Raw genomic sequence first — 17,713 nt, forward strand, 5'->3', positions numbered from 1 at the left:
GCAACGCCGCCGCCCGCGCGCCGGCCGCGGTCCTCTCGCGAGAGGGCCCGGCCGCCGGAAGTGCGGAGCGACCCGGAAGTGTCCGCGGGCCAGAGCGGGTCGGTGCGGTCGACGCCTGCTGCAGACCCCGTCCCCGCGCCTCTGCGAGCGCCGCCGCCGCCGGACCGGCCATGGACGGTAAGAGGCCGGGCCTTGGGGCTCGGGCGCGGCTCAGGCGGGCGCCGCGGCCCCTTCCCCGCCCTCGGCGCCCGGCTGCCCCCGTCCCCGGCGAGAGACCCGCGCGTTTGGGGCCCTGGGGCGTCGGGTCAGCGGGCACCGGAAAAGGAAGGGGTCGCGCCCGGTCCCGGCTCCGCGGAGAGAAACAGGAAGCGCTCGGGCCGGGGCGCCGGGCCCAGGGCGGGACCCCGGGCGGACCCCGACGCCCTCTGAGCGGCGGGAGGCCCGTGCTGCCCCCCGGCGTCGGCCCCGCCGCCAGCCCGCCCCGCGCACAGGGACACCACGGGGGAGGACTCGCGATCGAGGGGGCGCCCACATTTGCCGTGACGTCGAAGGGCCTGTGTGATAGAGGAGTTTTGAAATTCACTTTATGAAATGTGAAAAGCTGCGCAGCCAGGGCTTTGTCAGGAAAGAAATTCCACGCAGATCGCCTCGGCCTCGCGACCCTCCCCTCCAGCACGCGCGCGCGCACACACACACACACACGTTGGATTTGCGCATAATTTCCGTAATAAACTCTGCTCTCGAGGGGACTCTCTTTTGCCGGTAGCACCTTTCAGCAGGTTAGGTTTTTCCTTAACGAATTTTACTCCTACCGCCCAGGTCGGGAGGGAGGGGCTTTGGATCACATAGTGACCCCAACCCAGTTTCCCCGCTGCAGACACACAGCCTGCCCCTCCATGTCCGCCCAGCTGTTTCTTAGAGCCAGACGACGACTTTGCCTTGGACAGGGTCTGCAGGAGGCGCTGCCCGCAGCTGGCCTGAACTCCTGGCACAGCTGGGCGCTTCGGGCTGCAGCCAGGGGCACTCGACAACCGTTCTGGTTGCAGGATTTTATTCCTTCGTTCTGAGCCGGTGCACTAAACCCCATCAGGGCTCATTCTTCAACTTTAGAAATGGAATAAATCGTGTTAGTTTTAAGATGAACTTGAATCTCTCTGGCTCTTGAGTTTGGTGAGTGAGTAGCAGGTTCAGACATCATGCCATGGGCCAACAGTGTGCTCAGGTCTCCGGTTCCTCCTGGGGATGGGACGCCGCTCGGCCTGATTCGATACCCAGAAGCACAGCTGCGGTGCGGTGGCCGTGTGAGCCAGCACTCGGACAGCATCGGAGCCATCGCCCTGCTTTCGTTATCACTTTACCTTTGTGGGTAACGAGTATATCAGAAACAGACACAGGAGTGAGCCTTATTCACTTGGGAGAGAATCGCAAGGGTCTTTTCTAAAGTTGCATCGGTTACAAACCACTATCTTGAGTTTTCACCACGGGTCGCATACTTCATCCATTAGTTGCCTACATACTAGTTCTTGAGGTCAGCTAGTGACACCATCCTGGTCACCTGTGAGGAGTCGTTGGTTTGGGAGGTTCTGCGGTGGCCCGTGCTTAGCATCCCAGTTCACCTTCCTGAAGGCCCCCATCAGTGCCGTGTGCTGTCCCAGCTCTGCACGTCTAGCGCGTTAGTGACCCCTCTGCTTGCTGGAAGTGCTGCGCGCCACGTTTCCTGAAATTCTCACACCGTCTCCTCTCTTTGCAGATACCCTGTTCCAGTTGAAGGTATGTAGTCAGTGGCCGTCGGCCCCAGCCCCGCCCCAGTGGGTAGTGAATGGGGACGATGGCAGAGGTCACACTCAGAGGGACAGGTAATAAACTGGGCGGCCCCTGCACAGTGCTCAGGCAGACCGATGACGGGATGATCGAGTCGGCGCCGTGGCATGTTCTTTCCTGCCGGGCTGAGCGGAAGCAGGCCTCTTGGCTCACCCGTGAGAGAGCGGGGACACACTGGGTGTTAGGCGCCTCCCTTGATGCCCCACACGGCAGTTAACACTGCGGCCTGCATCCTCGAGGATCACGCTGAAGGAGGGCGCGTGGGCATCTGAGCAGCCGCCCGGGCGCGTGTGCACTTCTTGAATAATGGAGGCAGCGCCCTCACAGTCACCCTCCGTGGCCGCTTCTGAAGGATGGCAGGACGGGTGTGCGCGAGTTCCCGCTGCCCTCAGCTTGCTGACTTTGCCACGGGGAGGACAGGTAGGGCGTGTCCTGGCCTGTCTGCGGCCTCGGGCACTCGCTATGGATGGCACCGGGGTAGGTGGCCAGGGCTAGGCTCAGGGCATGGAAGCCTGTATCTTTTAAGGAACGTGGGGGTGTGAGGTAGACAGGCAAGAAGCCCCTTCTGTGTGACAAAGTCCAGGTGCCAAGTGTGTGTGGGACCTGGGCTGTTGGGAGGGCCCCAGGGGCCGGTGGTCCCTCCCAGGCAGGTAGGTGTCATAGGCTGGGACATCGCCAGCAGAGCCAGAGGTGGGAGACCGTGGGTCTTGGGGAGCTCGCTCGGTCACTTGACTCACCTAAGCATTCTCCCCGGCTGGTCTCCTGGCCAAGTGAGGCCTGTTTGGGGGATTGGGGGCCTCCGGGAGGGAGGGCCTTTGAACAGGGTCAAGGCCACAGGCAGCGGGGGTGGGTGAGGTCATGCACAGGGTCACTGCTGTCACCACTGGCAGGGGCCCCCCAAGGCACCTGGCCAAGGAGTGGCCTTCATGTGGAGGCAGTGGGAGCTGCCTGGGGCCTCTGTGAAGGAGGGATGTGGCCACGTGTGTGTTTTGGGGAGCGTAGGGGAAGGGCGAGACTAAAAGCAGGTGGCCTGCGAGGACAGTGAGGCGAGGTGGACGTGGTAAGGATGAGGAGGACAGGGCAAGGCACCAAGCTTTAGAGGTAAAGGGGGCAGGGCATGGTGTGTGTCGGGGGAGGAGGCCTGCCTTTCTAGCCTGGGGGACGGGGTGCCCTGCCGGGGTGCGCAATGTGGGTGGAGTGGCCTCAGTTCTGCAGAGCAGTGAACAGGTGGGGCTGCAGGTGCAGGTGGAGTGGGGGTTCTGTCCACCTGCACCAGGCAGCGATGACTCTTAGGTTGGCACCGCCCGTGCCGGCCACGGCGAGCACTTGAGTTAAAGCAGTCACATGTGGCTGGGGCCTCCCGCCCTGCTTGGTGTGGGTTTAAAGAGCTCATAGAAAGAGTGGTCAGTGTCTGCCGCTGCAGACCATGGTTTAAAAGCACCTGGGGAATGAGTTGCTTGACGAGGAGTTGGGGGGTGACCTTTGAGAGGAGCCCTGTGCCTTGAGCCCGGCAGTCGGGAACATTGATGTCACGGTTGGACCCTTGCAGTAGGTGGCAAGGGTCGTTTGCCTGTGGCCTGGACGGCCAGGGTTTGCTCGTTTGTTTCCGCACACACACAGGCTGAAGAGCGGGAGGCCATGGGCAAGGGAAGGTCTCAGGCAGCAGGGTTTGTGAAGCCAGTCGGCCGACACCCATGGCCCGTGTCCCCTCTGCCTGGGCAGAGAAGCCAGCCAGCGACCAGTCGGGGTTGCTGGCGGGGAGGAGGCGGTCCTGGGGCAGAGCTGCGGAGAGGGCGCCTGGCGGTGGGAGCAGGCTTTTCTCACGGAGAGGGCTGTCCTTGGAGGACAGTGACGTCCACTCCTGACCAGTGGACAGGTGGAGGTGCATTTGAAGTGGACGCCCTCACCTGGGTGGCCCACCCAGTCTGTGATTTTTCTGGGGGTGGACTGACCAGTGAGAAGATGCCCTCGGAGGGGCAGTCCCTGGGGGGCAGGGCCGGCAGCCCACCCTCCACGCAGCACACCCGGCAGGTGGGGACCGGGCTGCGGCCGGCGTGAGCCGCGCGGCTGGCCTGTCCTCTTGGTTCCAGGCTGGGGCGGCAGAGGTGGCACAGAGGAGGCTCACCTAGCGCCGGCGCGCCGCCCGCAGCCCCTCCCTGCGCGGCGCTCTGGGAAGTGAGGCGTCAGCGGTCCCTGCTCTGGGTTCTGGGTTCTACTTGGGGTGTCCTGGACAGTCTGCCCAGCCTCCCCTGGAAATTGAGAATCCGTCCGCGAGCAGAGAAGCCTTTCGCTCCCGGGGGCGGGGGGCAGACATGTAGGGAACCCTCACAGCCCCTCCCTGGCAGGCGACAGACAGGGCCCCGGGGCGGAGGGTGCAGGGCCTGCCAGGGGCTTGGCGTGTGACCCCGGCCCCCGCCTGCCCGTGCTCAGTTCACAGCGAAGCAGCTGGAGAAGCTGGCTAAGAAGGCGGAGAAGGACTCGAAGGCGGAGCAGGCGAAGGTGAAGAAGGTGAGCCAGCGCGGTGGCGGGTCCCCTGTGGGTCGCTCCCGCCCCGCCGCCCGCGGTGGCTCTGTCCCCCCAGGCGTCCCACGCAGAAGAACCGTGCAGCGCCTGTGCTCCTTCTGAGTGACGGGCCTTTATTCGTTCCCTGTGTTTTGAACTTGCTTTGTCACGTTGCGTGGGACGTGGGCTCCGGCCGCCACCCTCCACCCCATCACTCTGAGCTCTCTTCCCTGGGGAGCTGGTGCCTCGGCATCGGAGCCTGGCACAGCGGAGGCTCCCAGGGCCCCGTGCCCGGCAGGGCCTCTCCTGGGAGGGCCGGGGAAGGGGAGGATCTGGCTACAGTCACGGGGACTATGACAGCTGTGGGGTGCAGGCGTTGGGGTTGGCGACCTGTCACCAGTGGCGGCTCCCGGGGCAGAAAGGAGGCCAGACGGTGGGCTGCAGGTCTGCGTCCGTGTCTTGCTGTGCCGCTGCAGCTCCCTCGGAGTCAGGCTGCTGTGTGTGGGTGACAGTGTGAGGCCGCCATGGGTGGGGAGGGGCTGGGAAAGGTAGCCGTGTTTTCCCGGGTGTGGGGCCTGGGCCTCTGCATGTTTGTGAAGCTCACGGACGCTCCTGGCGGGAAGGCCTGCGCGGGCCGTGCGGGGCACACGGCAGGCGCCCCAGGGAGGCGGGTCCCAGCGCCCGCGCAGGCGGCGGCCTCCAGCTGGCGTCTCCCGGCTCCAGGCCCTGCAGCAGAAGAGCGTGGAGTGCGCCCGTGTGTACGCGGAGAATGCCATCCGCAAGAAGAATGAGGGCGTGAACTGGCTGCGCATGGCGTCCCGCGTGGACGCGGTGGCCTCCAAGGTGCAGACGGCCGTGACCATGAAGGGGGTGAGTGTTCGGCCCACGCCACGTCCGCTGCTGCCGCCGGCAGAGGCCAGGGCTGGCCGTGGGGGGTCACACCAGGCCCCTTTGCTCTGTGGTGGGGACTCCATCCACACAGCAGGTGCAATGCCAGAGAAGGCACGGCCCCAAAGACCCGCGGTGTGCTTGGACTTTGACCACGTCTCGTGGCCTGGGCTCCTCGTGTCCATCGGGACATCGATGGCGCTTCCTGTGGATGTGCCAGGAGCGGCCTGAGCCCAGCTCGGCTTGGCCTGGCCTGGGGGCTCGTCGACCTGAGTGGAGGGTCTATCCCTGGTGGGTGCCATTCCTTCCTTTCATCCTTTGCTTCTCCACCCCCTGTGCCAGGTGACCAAGAACATGGCGCAGGTGACCAAAGCTCTGGACAGAGCTCTGAGCAGCATGGACCTGCAGAAGGTGTCTGCGGTGATGGACAGGTTCGAGCAGCAGGTGCAAAACCTGGACGTGCACACGTCGGTAGGTCGGCCTGGGGCCAGGCGTGAGGGCAGCTCACGTGGCTGGCCATGCATGTGTCCCCTCCCTGGTGTCCTGCTGAGCCCTGTGGGGGCCACCTCCAGGGTACCTGACCCTTGGCGGGGCCCTTGCAGACGTGACCCCCGGGCCGCTGCTGGCACTTAGGTGCGGGCTCGGACCAGCTTCACAGGCAGCAGCTTGGCACCCAGAGGCCTGAGCAGGCCAGGGACGCGGTCTAGGAAGCGGGAGCAAGGAGTGGCGTGGGTGGGAGGGCAGAGCAGAGCCGAAAGGTGGTTGAGGCAGGGCGGTCGGAGCAAGGGCCGATAGGCTCCGGGGTCCGGGCCTAGCCGTCCAGAAACTGACCACTCCCAGGTGATGGAGGACTCCATGAGCTCGGCCACCACACTGACCACGCCGCAGGAGCAGGTGGACAGTCTCATAGTGCAGATTGCAGAGGAGAACGGCCTGGAGGTCCTAGACCAGCTCAGCCAGCTGCCCGAGGGTGCCTCTGCTGTGGGCGAGAGCTCCGTGCGCAGCCAGGAGGACCAGCTGTCACGCAGGTGGGCGATGTGCCGCGCCCCGACGTCCTGTGGGGCGAGGCCGTGACCAGGGGTCCTGCCCCCCGACCCCCGCCTCTGGGCCCCTCGCCCTCGCTCATGGGAGCCATTGTGGGTTGCAGGCTGGCCGCCCTGAGGAATTAGCGGGACCCTCCAAGACACCGCCTCACGGCCGGGCGTGCAGGAACCCAAGAAGGAAGGCCCGTCCACACCTGCGTCCTGCCTTTCTGCTGACCCTGCAGCAGCAGCCGTCATCCTCACTGCCCTCAGCCCCTGTCACCCGCCAGCCGGGGGCGTGTCCTGTTCTCTCAGGCTGCGTGGGGGGCCTCTGTCCTGGGGGGTGAGTTTGCACAAACTTCTGCTTTTGTGGGTAATTTCCGTGACCCTGTGCCAACCAGCTGGAGGATCCACAGGCTCCCTCCTGTCCCCCACCCTCCAAGGAGTCGGTGGTGACTGGGGAGTGGACGGCGTGTGGCGGCAGCTGGCCGAGCCCTGCTCCAAGGCCAGGTGTGTCCACTCCAGGGGCCACGTCCTCTTCCCACTGCCGCCTCTGGAGGGCCTGGGTGCACCCAGTGACTTCTCAGTCCCCAGAGTGTGCACGGCCCCTTCCAGCCACCGAGCTGGCCGCGCCGTGGTCCTCGGCATCCGCGGTGCCGTCTCCTGGCACTGCAGAGCGCGGGCGCCTCTCCAGGCTGGTCCCTCCTGCCTTGCGTGCTCTGAGCGGTGACTTTGGAAGCCAGGCTGGCTGATGGGGGCTCAGGACAGCCACCCTCGGGCTGCACCCAGGAGGGAGCAGCTGCCCTTGCGGTGACATGGTGACGGACAGGCCGTAGATTCTCTTTTTCTAGTTCCTGATGTTTACTTTGTTTTCTTGAACATGTTTTGTTTCGAGGGTTTGGGTTTTTTTGTTTTTTTGTTTTTTGCCAAACTAGAAGGAGCCAGTGGCGTTGGGCCCGAGCGCCCCCCTAGCGCGACCTCGTGGCCGTCGCGTGGCTGGTGCTGACTGGGGCCGGCTCCCTGCCCAGTGACCGTTCCCAGCCAGGCCTTTCCCGGAGGCTCCAGCTGTCTCATCTGCCCTCACACGGTGGCTCTCGCGAACAGAATGCTGCAGACCTTTACCTTGACGTCCGCGTGTGCCCCTTCCTGGACTGGGGAGCCCGGGGTGCTCCGTGCAGTGCGTGGTGTTGGGGTGGCCCCGCTGGGCCCTGGCTGTGGGTGCAACCTGAGGGCGTGGGCTCGGGGCGCTGTCTGGCGTTGTCCTGCAATGCCAGCCTTGCCTTACATCCTGGCCTTGGACCATCGGGGCGCCCACGTGCTGGGGGTCCAGAGAGGGTCCTTGGTGTCCTGGTCCCCAGCTGGGGAGAGGCCAGGGCTCATCAGAGGGCACTGGGCATGTTTGCTCTTTGCCTAAAATACTGTTGTAAGTAAATGGATTGACCCCTAAGAAAGCATCTGGTTTTCTTCACTGGTCTTGGGGTGGGGCTCCCCTCAGCGGCTGCCTGGCTTCCCACAAGGGAAGCCGAGGGGAGACTGGGAGGCAGGCCGTTGTGAGGGATGCAGGTTCTCGGTCCCTACCGGACAGCAGGGGTCAGAGAACACAGCTTTAGTCTTCTCCTTAGGTTTTACGTTGAGGTAACGTAGCCTACGTGGCAGTGGCAGAGTGCGTGCCTTCTGTGTGTGGGAGCCAGTGTCACTCACTTCCCCTCCTGGTGGCCGTCTGTGACCGGTTGAGCAGGAGGCCACCAAACGTGACTGCACACATCCCAGCACAGGCGGGACCCCCAGCTGCTGACACCTCAGGCTGTGCAGGGCAGGTTCCCTGCCTCTGGGGTGGCGGGGTGTGGCCGGGGGGGCACGGAGGAGTCTGAGGGAAACCAGTGGCAGCAGAGAGGCCGCTGCCCGGGCCGAGGGCCTCCTGGCCATCAGGCTGGGGCCATCCCTGGAGCCCTAGCCCGCGGCTGCCCAGTGCTGTGTCCTCGGGCCTGGAGGGGGGGCAGCGACCCGTCGGGGTCCCACCTGGGGCTGCCACCACTGGGTTATCCATCTCAAGGCACATCACCGAATGTCCAGTGGGGGCTGCTTGACCCCGGCCCCTCCAATGATGCCCTGCAACTCTGCTGGGCGGGGCCGGCTGGGGCCAGGCTAGGGCGGCGTGTGAGGGGACCCTGCAGGAGTGGGCCCTGCAGAGCTGCGGTGTGGGCATGTGTGTGGGTGTGTGCCTGCGTGTGCATGTGTGCAGTGCGTGAGTGGTGTGTGTGCAGGTGTGTATGGGGGTGCACGTGGGGGGATGCTGGAGCCCGGCCCGTGTGTTTTAAAGGCCCCCAGCACTGTCCAAGCAAAGCCTTCTTCCTGGCCCTGCCCTTCCACGACTCGGGCGCTCCCGGCTCTGGGCGCCCGGCCGGGGCCAGTGCACAGAGCTGCCGTGGGGCGTGCAGGCTCCTCCCCCAAGGGCCAGGGCGCCGACGGCAGACTCCCCCCAGACTCCTAGGCTCACCACCTTTATTGAGGGCCCACTGGGCCTGTGCCCCAAGCTCTCCACAGTGTGCCCCCAGGGGGCCCGGGGGCCTGTGGGGAACGGGCCAAGCCTGTGCGCAGGGCAGTGTTCCTGGAGCCTCGCCACTCCCAGACCCAGGCTTCCCTGACTTTGGAGCCTGAGGGGTTGGCCCCCAGGGTATCACAGAAGGCACAGGCTGAAGAGGAGGGGGGCGAGGGAGGCCAGCAGAGGCCCCAGCGGGCGGTGGAGGCTGGGGGCCCCGGAGTAGCCGTACGTGGTCCTGCAGGAAGCCTCCAGCTGGTCCAGTGCGATGGGCTTCTCCTCAGGTGTTTGCGTGTGGTCACTTGCCTGGGGACAGACACAGGTTGGCCGCCTGCCGGTGTCTGGCCTGGGGAAGGGCTAGGTGCAGGAGGCAGCTCCTCACCTGCTCCACGGCCTCAAAGACCCTCAGCAGGTTTTCAGCCAGGGCGCCCCTGACCTCTGCCTCCGTCCACTGCCTCCTGAGCAGCTCAGCAACCAGGTCCGGGTACTTGGACACGTCCTCAAGCCCCTCGGGGAGCCTGGGACGCAGGCAGAGAGGACCAGGTGTGCAGGCCAAGGGCCTGGGCTGGGGACCGAGGCCTGTCCACCGCCCCATGAGCCACTGACCTGCCTCTCCCCCATCCCCAGGCTCGGGGCCCAGGGGAGTGGCCTTCAGAGCAAGACACACTGGTACAGCCCGTGGGACACACTTCTCTCCGGCCCCTCAGGACACGTTCATGGGGGGCTGGGACCCTGCCAGCTCACCCACAGGACACAGCCTTGGCCCTTACCTTGAGACGCCATCGAAGTCCCCACCAAAGCCCACTGCTCCGGGTCCTGCCACCTTCTTGATGTGGTCCAGGTGGTCTGGCGGGGGGGTGCAGCAGGTGTGGGTGCTGGGAGGGGCGCCCCGCTCAGGCACTCGGCTGCGCACTCCCACTTACCTGCCACTTGGGACAGGGTGGCTTCCGCCCCGCAGGACACGTAGTCGTTGTAGAAGTTCACCATCACCAGGCTGCCCGTCCGGTTCTGCGCAGGACAGAGGCGGGGCTGTGGGCGCCACACGGGGCCCCGGGGCACTGGGGCCCGTGGGGACCGCGGGGCCGAGCGGACGCCCTCACCACCAGCTCGAGCACGTCGTCCGGCACGTTGCGCCGGTGGTCACACAGCCTGCGGGCCGAGGAGTGGCTGAAGATGACGGGGGCCTTGGACAGCTGCAGGGCGGCCTTCATGGTGGCCACGGACACGTGGGCCAGGTCGATCATGACGCCCAGCCGGTTCATCTCCTTCACCACGCTCTAGGGGAGCCGGGGCTCAGGGCGCCGGGCCGCGGGGGGCACGTGCCCACGCTCGCCCAGAGGCCTGGGGTTCACTGCAGCGCCCCGGAGGTCCAGGCATGGGGGAGGGCATTTGGGCCAGGGCCCCTCAAGGCCAGGTGTTGATAAACCCGTAGTGGCTAGAAAGTTGGGACCACACTGTTGAGCAGTGGGTTCCAGCTGGACGCCCACCCCGGGGCCACCCCTGCCAGCGCCGCTTGCAGGAGATGAACAGGCCTGCGAGGTGAGACGCCGTGTCCTGGGTCATGTCCCTTCCGATGGTGACCGCGGTCCTGGCCCCCCCACTCACCTGCCCGAAGGACGACAGGCCTTGGCTCTGGGCCTTATCTTCCCCCGTGTCTACCAGCCAGTTGTCGGCCCTGGGGGGAAGGAGGGCAGCGTGGCCACCGCGGCCTGCCCACGTCGCCGGAGCGCAGAGAGGAAGGGCACGGGGCCCACCGCCCCTTCCCCGGGGTGCGGCCTCCCTGGGGCCACTCACCAGGGCGTGTTGCAGCTGTGCGTGAGGGTCAGGTACCGCATGCCCAGGTGGTAGAGCGCCCGCAGGACGCCCAGGCTGCTGTCGATGGAGTGGCCGCCCTCCACGCCCACCAGACTGGCCACCTTGCCCTCCTGGAAGGCCTGCCGGATGCCTGCGAGCACAGCCCAGCGGGAGTGGGCCTCCGGACGGCAGGTGCGCCCGGGCCTCCGGGGAGAGCTGAACCCCACAGAAGGCCCAGCCGCGCCGTCGCCTCGGCTCGGGACAAGGGCGGGGGCCGGGCTGGGACCCACCTTTGCTGCTGGTGACGCACAGGAAGGTCTCCGGGTACAGCTGGCACATGCGCTGGACAACGTCGATCTGCTCCAGCGTCCTCCGCACGGCGTCCTTGTTCTGGGTGTCGCAGGGCGTGTACGCAGACCAGAACTGGGGGGCACAGGCACGGCGACGGGCACCTCAGGCCCCGGGCCCACCCCCCACACGCGGACGAGTGTGTCCTGCTCCCCTCCCGGCCTCGAAGCCGTCCCCGCAGCCTGGGGGCCTATCGGAGACCCCTCCAAGGACCCGCGGCCCCACGGGGCTCGGAGACATGCTGCCGCCGGGGAGGGGCCGCACCTTGGCCAGGACCTGAGGGGGGAGGGCGGACCCCGACACAGGCAGGGGCAGAGGCCACTGGCGTACCTGGCCCCCGACAAGCCCGGCCTTCAGCTTGGGGATGTTGGTGTGCGTGTGCGCCAGGGTGGTCAGGTTGGCCCCCGGGGCCAGCAGCTGGTTGTTGAAGCTGGTCAGCAGCTGCCAGGGCAGGTCGTTGTGCCTGCGGGCCGGAGCGGGAGGGAGGCAGGGTGGGCGGGTGCTTGGACCTGGGGCCCCCGGGCGCCCTCGCTGGCTCCATCCGCTCCCCCTCCACTTGTCACGCTCAGGACGCTCAGGACCGAGGCCAGGGTCACAACTGCTCCTTACGCGAATACACCTGGCGCAGGGGAGCTGCTCAGCGGTGCCCCACCCCTAGGCCAGGTAACCCAGTTGAGAGCCCTGCATGGGTGAGTCTTCCATCCAAGGGCCTGTCCTGGGTAAACCCTGCGCGTGGAGGCCGCACGGGCCCTGGCGGCTGCTTAGAAATGCAGAGTCTCAGGCCCGGCCAGGCCCACCAGCAGGACTCTGACCTTTAACCAGTGAGCCTGCACACGCACGCACAAGCACACGCGACACGCACACAGCGCCCACACGAGCGCACGTGTGCACGTGAGTGCGCGCACACCCCAGTGCACACCCAAACGGGACGTCCGGGCGGGTGCCCTCTGTTCCCAAGGGGGCCACGAGGGCGCCTGGGGCTGGGCCTCCTGGTGCCACTGTGCGCCCTCCCCTCAAAGCCCCGTCTTCTGCTCTGAGCTCCGCCTCAGACCCTGGTCGCTGCCCCTGCTCTCTGGGAAGGGCTGGGGGGAGGGACTCTGAGGTGTGATTTGATTGACAGGTCGGGGGTGGGCTGGGAGAGGGATAATTTGCTGACTAAGGGACCCAGCAGGGCGGGGCTGCAGCCTCTCTGCTGGGCTGACTGTTGTCCCTGGGACGGGTGGGCGTGGCCTCCGGAGGGGACTTCACTCCTTGGCCTGAGGAGCCCCAGCCCCGCCAGGAAATCCGGCCCCACTCTTCCCCCTCCCCTCAGTCTCTCCACCCTACACAGGAGCCCAAGCTGGGGACAGAGGCCGCCTCTGCCCTGGGGTGCACTCTGCTCCGCTGGGTCCGCCGGACCCACCCTCCTTCTCTGTGTGTCCTCGACAGCGGCGACATCCCGCTGCAGCAGGGAGGCGGGGCCCGAGTGCGGAAGGCGCTGTGCTCGGCCGCCTTCGCCTCCCTGACAGGGCCCTACTCTTCGCAGGGTGCTGGCCACCGAAATAAAGACGCAGCCCGCCCCGCAGAGCTGGCCACGTAACCAAGCCGGCCCTGTGACACCTTCCGAAAGCCGGCCGTGGCGAAGCCGCTGCTCGGCCTTGGCCCCCCCCGGGTCCCGTCCTCATGGCTGCTGGGGGGCGTGCAGACGCGATGCCCGGAGCCGGTGCAGCCACGTCGAACCACGACGAGGTGGCGGGAATGGTGGCCGCACAGTCCCCGGCACCGTGCACCCCCGTGCCAGCCCAGCGGCCCCCTGAGGGCTCCCAGCTGGCCCCGCGGTTCACTGCTCACGGGGCCCTCTGGACAGCTGCCGGCCCCTGAACTTGGGCCCCTCGGTGCCGGCCGCCCTGCCCCCCCCAGCCCCCGGGGAGCAGCGCCCCTGGCTCGCACAGTCGGCATCTTCCTCCTGCCCTCGCTGGCTCCTGCCAGACGGCAGGGAGCAGGGCGGCGGCCTCCCCCAGCCCCTGCATGTGTGCGGAGACCCCGGGGGGCCCCAGAGGCAGAGAGGGGGCCGGAGAGGGGCACGGGGCGCAGGGCTCCCCGCGCAGGGCCGTCTGCTCTGCTGCCTGCGGCGCTGTTCGTCCAGCGAGACCCAGAGGCATCTGGCGGGCAGGGACGGCCGCGTGCTCACGGGGCGCTGCCCTCGGCACCGCGGCCCGGGCTCGCTCTGCGAGAGCCCAGTGCTGCTCTCGGCCTGCGGAAGGCGGGCTGGCGGCGCCCCGTCCGCGAGGGGGCCGCGAGGCCCACGGCTGCCGTGGTCTGAGCACTGCCCCGCCGGAGCCGGCGGTGGGGCTGAGGACACCGGCCAAGCGGCAGGGACGGCGCGAGGCCTCCAGGGCCGTGGCGGAGTGGGGGTGGCCGTGGCCTTGGGGGCCCCAGGAGGACTTAGGCCGATGGGGGGGCGGAGGTGGGGGGTGCGTCTTCAGCGGGAAGGACAGTGGCTGGGACTCAGTCTCCAGACTCCCTGTGGCTGCTCAGGCCAGACCTTGGCCAGAGGAAGCAGCGGAGAGGAGAGTCAGAGGCTCGGAGGTGCCCTGGGGGGGGGGGGGTTGCGGTCAGAGCAGGTGCATTGGCGGTGGAGGGAACAGGCTCTTCCAGGTCGGCCGTGACCTTGCGCGGCGGTGATGTCGCCAGGTCCTGGCTGGAAGTGGGGCTGCAGGAGTGGCCACGTCGGGGCCTTGGTCGGGCGTGTGACCCGTGACAGGGGGCCGGGCCGTCAGGTCAAGCGGACTCGGCACTAACGCGGTCGCCCCCAGGCGGATGCTGGAGAAGGAGGGGCCCGAGGACAGGGCCTCCGGGGAGCCTGTGGTGGCCGCCACCCTTGCCCGCAGCATCAGGACCTCGGCCAGGCCCCCGACGTCCCCGGCCCCAGCTCCCACTCTGCGCTGGGACCTGGCCCACAGGGTGCAGGGGGGGCCGGGTTACGGGGTGCTCCCTTACCATTTTCTACAGCCCTCATCTGCTGAAGCCTTTGGGGCCCTACGAGACCCCACAAAGACCAGCCAGCAAAGGGCAAGGCCCACGTGACAGCTAGAGAAACTCCAGGTGGAGCTAGGGCGGCGCCTGCCTTGAGTCAGGGGCGTTGGCCTCGCTCCTGGCTCCCCCAGACCCAGGCCCCAGCCCTGTCCCAGGAGGGGCCGCTTACCCGTCAATGACAGGTGTGCCCCGCATAATCCTCTCCGCCTCGTCCCGGAACTGGTCCGCGGTGCAGACGGCCACCAGGGGCCAGAGCCACCAGCTGGTCCACATGACAGTTTGCAGGGGCCGGCTTCTGTCACTGCTCTGGCCCGTGCACGGGAGGATGACCTGGGTTCAGAGGCCTTTGCTCAGGTGACTGTTGCCGGGGGCTGCGTTTATCAGCAGTCAGCACATTCCCGGCGAGGGCGGGTGGATGGGAGTCCCAGTCAGAACCGGGGCTGGGCGTCGCTGTCCGGGCCAGGCTGAGGGGTAGTGAGAGGCCGCTGCCCGCCGGGCCCGGCCGTGGTGCAGGCAGAGGATGGAGCTCGGGGCGGCTGGATTAGCCTCCCCCAGGACCACCGAGGGCTGCACGCAGGAGCTGAAGTCACACCGCAGCTCAGCCGCCAAGCAGGGTGCCTGCCCCCCGCCCTGGTGGGCAGCTGGCTGGCCTCACGGAAACTCTGCCGCGGGCTCTGACGGAGCAGCTTGGACTCTGGGGCTCAGGTGCCAAGGGCCAGCGCCTCCTCAGCGCTGGAGCCCTCTCTCCGTCCTCCCCCGGACCCGCACGGGCGAGTCTGTAGAGCCCAGGCCCCAGGCTCGCCTGCCAACCCCCGCGGTCTGCCGGCTGGCCCTGCCCCCACTCCCACCTCTGTGAGGACAGTGGCCCAGGGCGAGGGTGGGGAGGGCGAAGCACCCCCTCGGGGCCAGCCTCACGGCGGGGCCCCGAAAACCTCAGTCAACCAGGCAAGCAGTGTTTCAACGCAATATTAAAAACGTAAATTCACGCAAAGATTGTCCTCGATGACGAGGAGAAAGAGCCAGGTGCCCTTCAGCCCTGGCCTGACTCGGCTCTGCACGCGGCAGCGTCTCGGGACCCCGTGTTCGGCCTCCCGGCGCCAGCCGCAGATGGCCCGTGAGAACGGCCGGCCGGGCTGGGCCGTGGCGGGGCGGGGGGGGTGGGTCGTCGTGGGCCGCCCGCGCTCCAAGAGGCCTCCTGATGCTGCCCCTCGCAAGGCCCCGGCGGCGGCTCGCGGGGAGGGCCTCCCCACGCCGAGGGTCTGTGTGCCCCACGCTGCTCTGCGCTCTGCTGGGTGTGAACTTCCGGGCTGCAGGCCTGTCCCGTGGGGGCCGGAGGGCCCAGGGGTCCTGCGCGCCAGGCTGTCGTGGGGCGGCGTCAGTCCGAGCCTCACCTCTCTGTGACGTGAGCCCAGGCACCATGTCATCCTCCGGCTCCTGCAGCTGGTCGCACACGGCTGCCTCAGACTCGGGCGCCGGTGGGAGGCCCTCTGCCTTGGTCTGGGGCCGTCCCGTGCGCCTCCTGACCCCTCTGGCACGGCTGGCGCCCAGCCGTGGCCCCCAGGGCCCGCGCCCTGCTCCCGGAGTTCTCTCCTGCCCGGGGCTGCTGCCGCGCGCCCTCGGCGCTGGGCGACGGCCTCACTCTCGTCTCCGTGGTATTTTCTTTGGGGAACCACGCATTTAACCCCTCGGCAGTGGTTTCTGGCGCCTTTTTGTGGTTTTTGCCTCCGCACGGGGTCTTTATGGAAACAATGTTGCCCGGTGTCAGGGTTTCTCGCCGGCTGCTCGGCCAGTCCCAAGGACTCGTTTTTCATTGTTTGTTTATCTGGACTTTCCCGTGCGTTCCCAGCCTCTCCCCAACCAGTTGGCGACCTCTCTTGCGTCGAATCCGAATCCAGCGTTGAGGCTGCAGCAGCGGCGAGGCCGGCTGCTCCGTGCTCGCGGCCCCCACCCCCACTCCAGGTTTTGCGTAGGGAGCGAAGGAGGGGGACCCGCCGTGAGCACGAGGTCTCGCGATGCCTCTCGTTCTGGTGGCCGCGGGTGGCACTCTCCTCACATCGCCGTGCCGTGGCGAGGCTGGGGGCGGCAGGCCGTTGGATTCGGCGCGGGTGGGAGGAGACTCCTGGCCGTGACAGGTGGCGGTTTCTGCAGATGCCACAGGAGCCTCGCCCAGCCGCATGCCCGCCTCGCAGTATAGCTGACCTCTCCACCGGGCGGTGGCAGGCGTGACTCTGAGCTGCCGCCGGGCTCTGTCTCCTGGACCCCCCTGGGAACTTGGCAAAGCTGTCCTCACCGACAGCCCCGGCTTGGTTCGGCTTCCGCCTTTGTGGCTGGGGTCCCTGAGCACTGATGGATTTGCAGCTCACAGGTTGGTGGCTCCTCCGGTCGTCTTGGTGGTCCTGCTCCGGCCCCAGGCTCTCGGGGGTGGCCGTATCCTATTTGCCCCTGGGGCGGGTCCCTCTCTGGAGGACTCCCCAGGAGGAGGGCGGCTCAGCCTCCCCCACCCAGAAGCCAGCGTCTTCCCCTCTGCCTGGCACCAGTGACCCTTGCTTTACCTGGTCCTCTGTCCATCGCCCGAGAAACCCAAAACCCCAGCCTGTCGAGTCCTCCCCGTCCCAACCCACAAAGCACTTGCCTGTCTCCGCCACTTCACGCTCAGGGGCCTCCCCAGACACACAGCAGGTGCCCGCTGACAGATGTACCCCAAACCTCCCTGTGCCAGGTGGCTCTGCAGAGCCAGGCCCTTGGCCTGCCCCGGCCCCCCGAGACTCACCCTGTGCCGGAGGGGTGCTGAGTGCGGCTGGAACCTGCCTCGCGGCCACCCTGCTCACAGATCACGAGGCTGGGGCTCGGTAGCTGTTTTTCTCAAGTTCCATCCCTCCCCTGAATTTTCCAGCCAGCTTCCCTTGCACAAAAAAAGCCACCTCTTTAAAAAAAACCTCCCCCCAGGGGCTTCGCAGTGCCCCACCGCGGCCACGAGCAGCAAGGGGCTTAATGTCTCGCACATGTCAGCTGGTTCTGGTTTCCGCAGACGCAGATGTGGCCTCAGTGGGGCGTGTGCTCGGCCCGGGGCACGCGGGGCAGAGGGCCTGGAGAGGTGACAAGGCTTCGAGGTCCCCAGGCGGTGATGGGGGCTGCCTCGGGCTGGCATCCGGCATCGCACGGGCGGGCGGACAGGAGGTGGGCGCGGGGCCCCCCGCACCCCGACGTCAGCGGCCTGAGGCCAGGGACGCAGCCCAGGTGTCTTCTGTCAGTGACCGCCCCGCCCACCACCTTTCTCCCTGGGGCCCCTCCCTGGCTGAGGACCGGTCAGCTGGCCGGGTCTGGCCAGGTGCCAGGACCCGGTTGGAGCCCCATGTAACGGGTCGGGGGCTGATCTCCCACATTCCCAGCCACGGGGGGTCAGAAGCGGTCAGGGATCGGAATGTGGAATGTCCCCTGGCAGAACCACAGGGACTTTCGAAATCGAAGCAAGCTCTGCGTGGGGACTGGCCGGGCGGGGGCTGCTGGCCTCAGCATTCTGAGGTTGGGGCAAGGCACACCCTGGCAGGGTGGCGGGCGGCGGGCCGTCCCGTTCCCAGCTGGGTGGGGTCACTTTGGGGACACACACCCCCCACTCTGGCCCTGCCACTGTCTCTGAACGGAGGACGGCCCCCAGTCCGGGCGCTGTGTGGGAGGAAGGGGACAGAGACGGTCTTGGGGGCAGGCGGGGGCTCATCTCCCCAGGCAGGGCAGGGGTCTGTGCGGGACCCAGGCGGTGGGCGGGGCTGCAGCCTGAGGGCCCAGG

At 67.3% G+C, this 17,713-nt stretch overlaps 2 protein-coding genes across 2 annotated transcripts; one reads left to right on the top strand and one right to left on the bottom strand.

Annotated features, from left to right (window-relative positions):
- The first annotated feature begins 60 nt into the window (after window positions 1-60).
- On the top strand, window positions 61-7,684 carry CHMP1A (charged multivesicular body protein 1A). The gene is made up of 7 exons (XM_016128973.2): window positions 61-177; window positions 1,751-1,770; window positions 4,252-4,329; window positions 5,047-5,193; window positions 5,554-5,682; window positions 6,052-6,239; window positions 6,359-7,684. Exons 1-7 carry the CDS (start codon window positions 171-173, stop codon window positions 6,378-6,380), a joined length of 591 nt encoding a protein of 196 aa, XP_015984459.1. The 5' UTR covers window positions 61-170; the 3' UTR covers window positions 6,381-7,684.
- Window positions 7,685-8,718: 1,034 nt separating this feature from the next.
- Window positions 8,719-15,736, bottom strand: DPEP1 (dipeptidase 1). Its single transcript, XM_016128972.2, has 11 exons — window positions 15,321-15,736; window positions 14,099-14,259; window positions 11,245-11,377; window positions 10,857-10,989; window positions 10,567-10,717; window positions 10,378-10,447; window positions 9,873-10,049; window positions 9,696-9,780; window positions 9,543-9,618; window positions 9,155-9,290; window positions 8,719-9,078 (listed from the first exon to the last, which is right to left on the bottom strand). Exons 1-11 carry the CDS (start codon window positions 15,351-15,353, stop codon window positions 8,911-8,913), a joined length of 1,323 nt encoding a protein of 440 aa, XP_015984458.2. The 5' UTR covers window positions 15,354-15,736; the 3' UTR covers window positions 8,719-8,910.
- Between the last annotated feature and the right edge of the window lie 1,977 nt (window positions 15,737-17,713).

Source organism: Rousettus aegyptiacus, unplaced genomic scaffold (genome assembly GCF_014176215.1).
Source record: "Rousettus aegyptiacus isolate mRouAeg1 unplaced genomic scaffold, mRouAeg1.p scaffold_m13_p_14, whole genome shotgun sequence".
Taxonomy (NCBI): domain Eukaryota; kingdom Metazoa; phylum Chordata; class Mammalia; order Chiroptera; family Pteropodidae; genus Rousettus; species Rousettus aegyptiacus.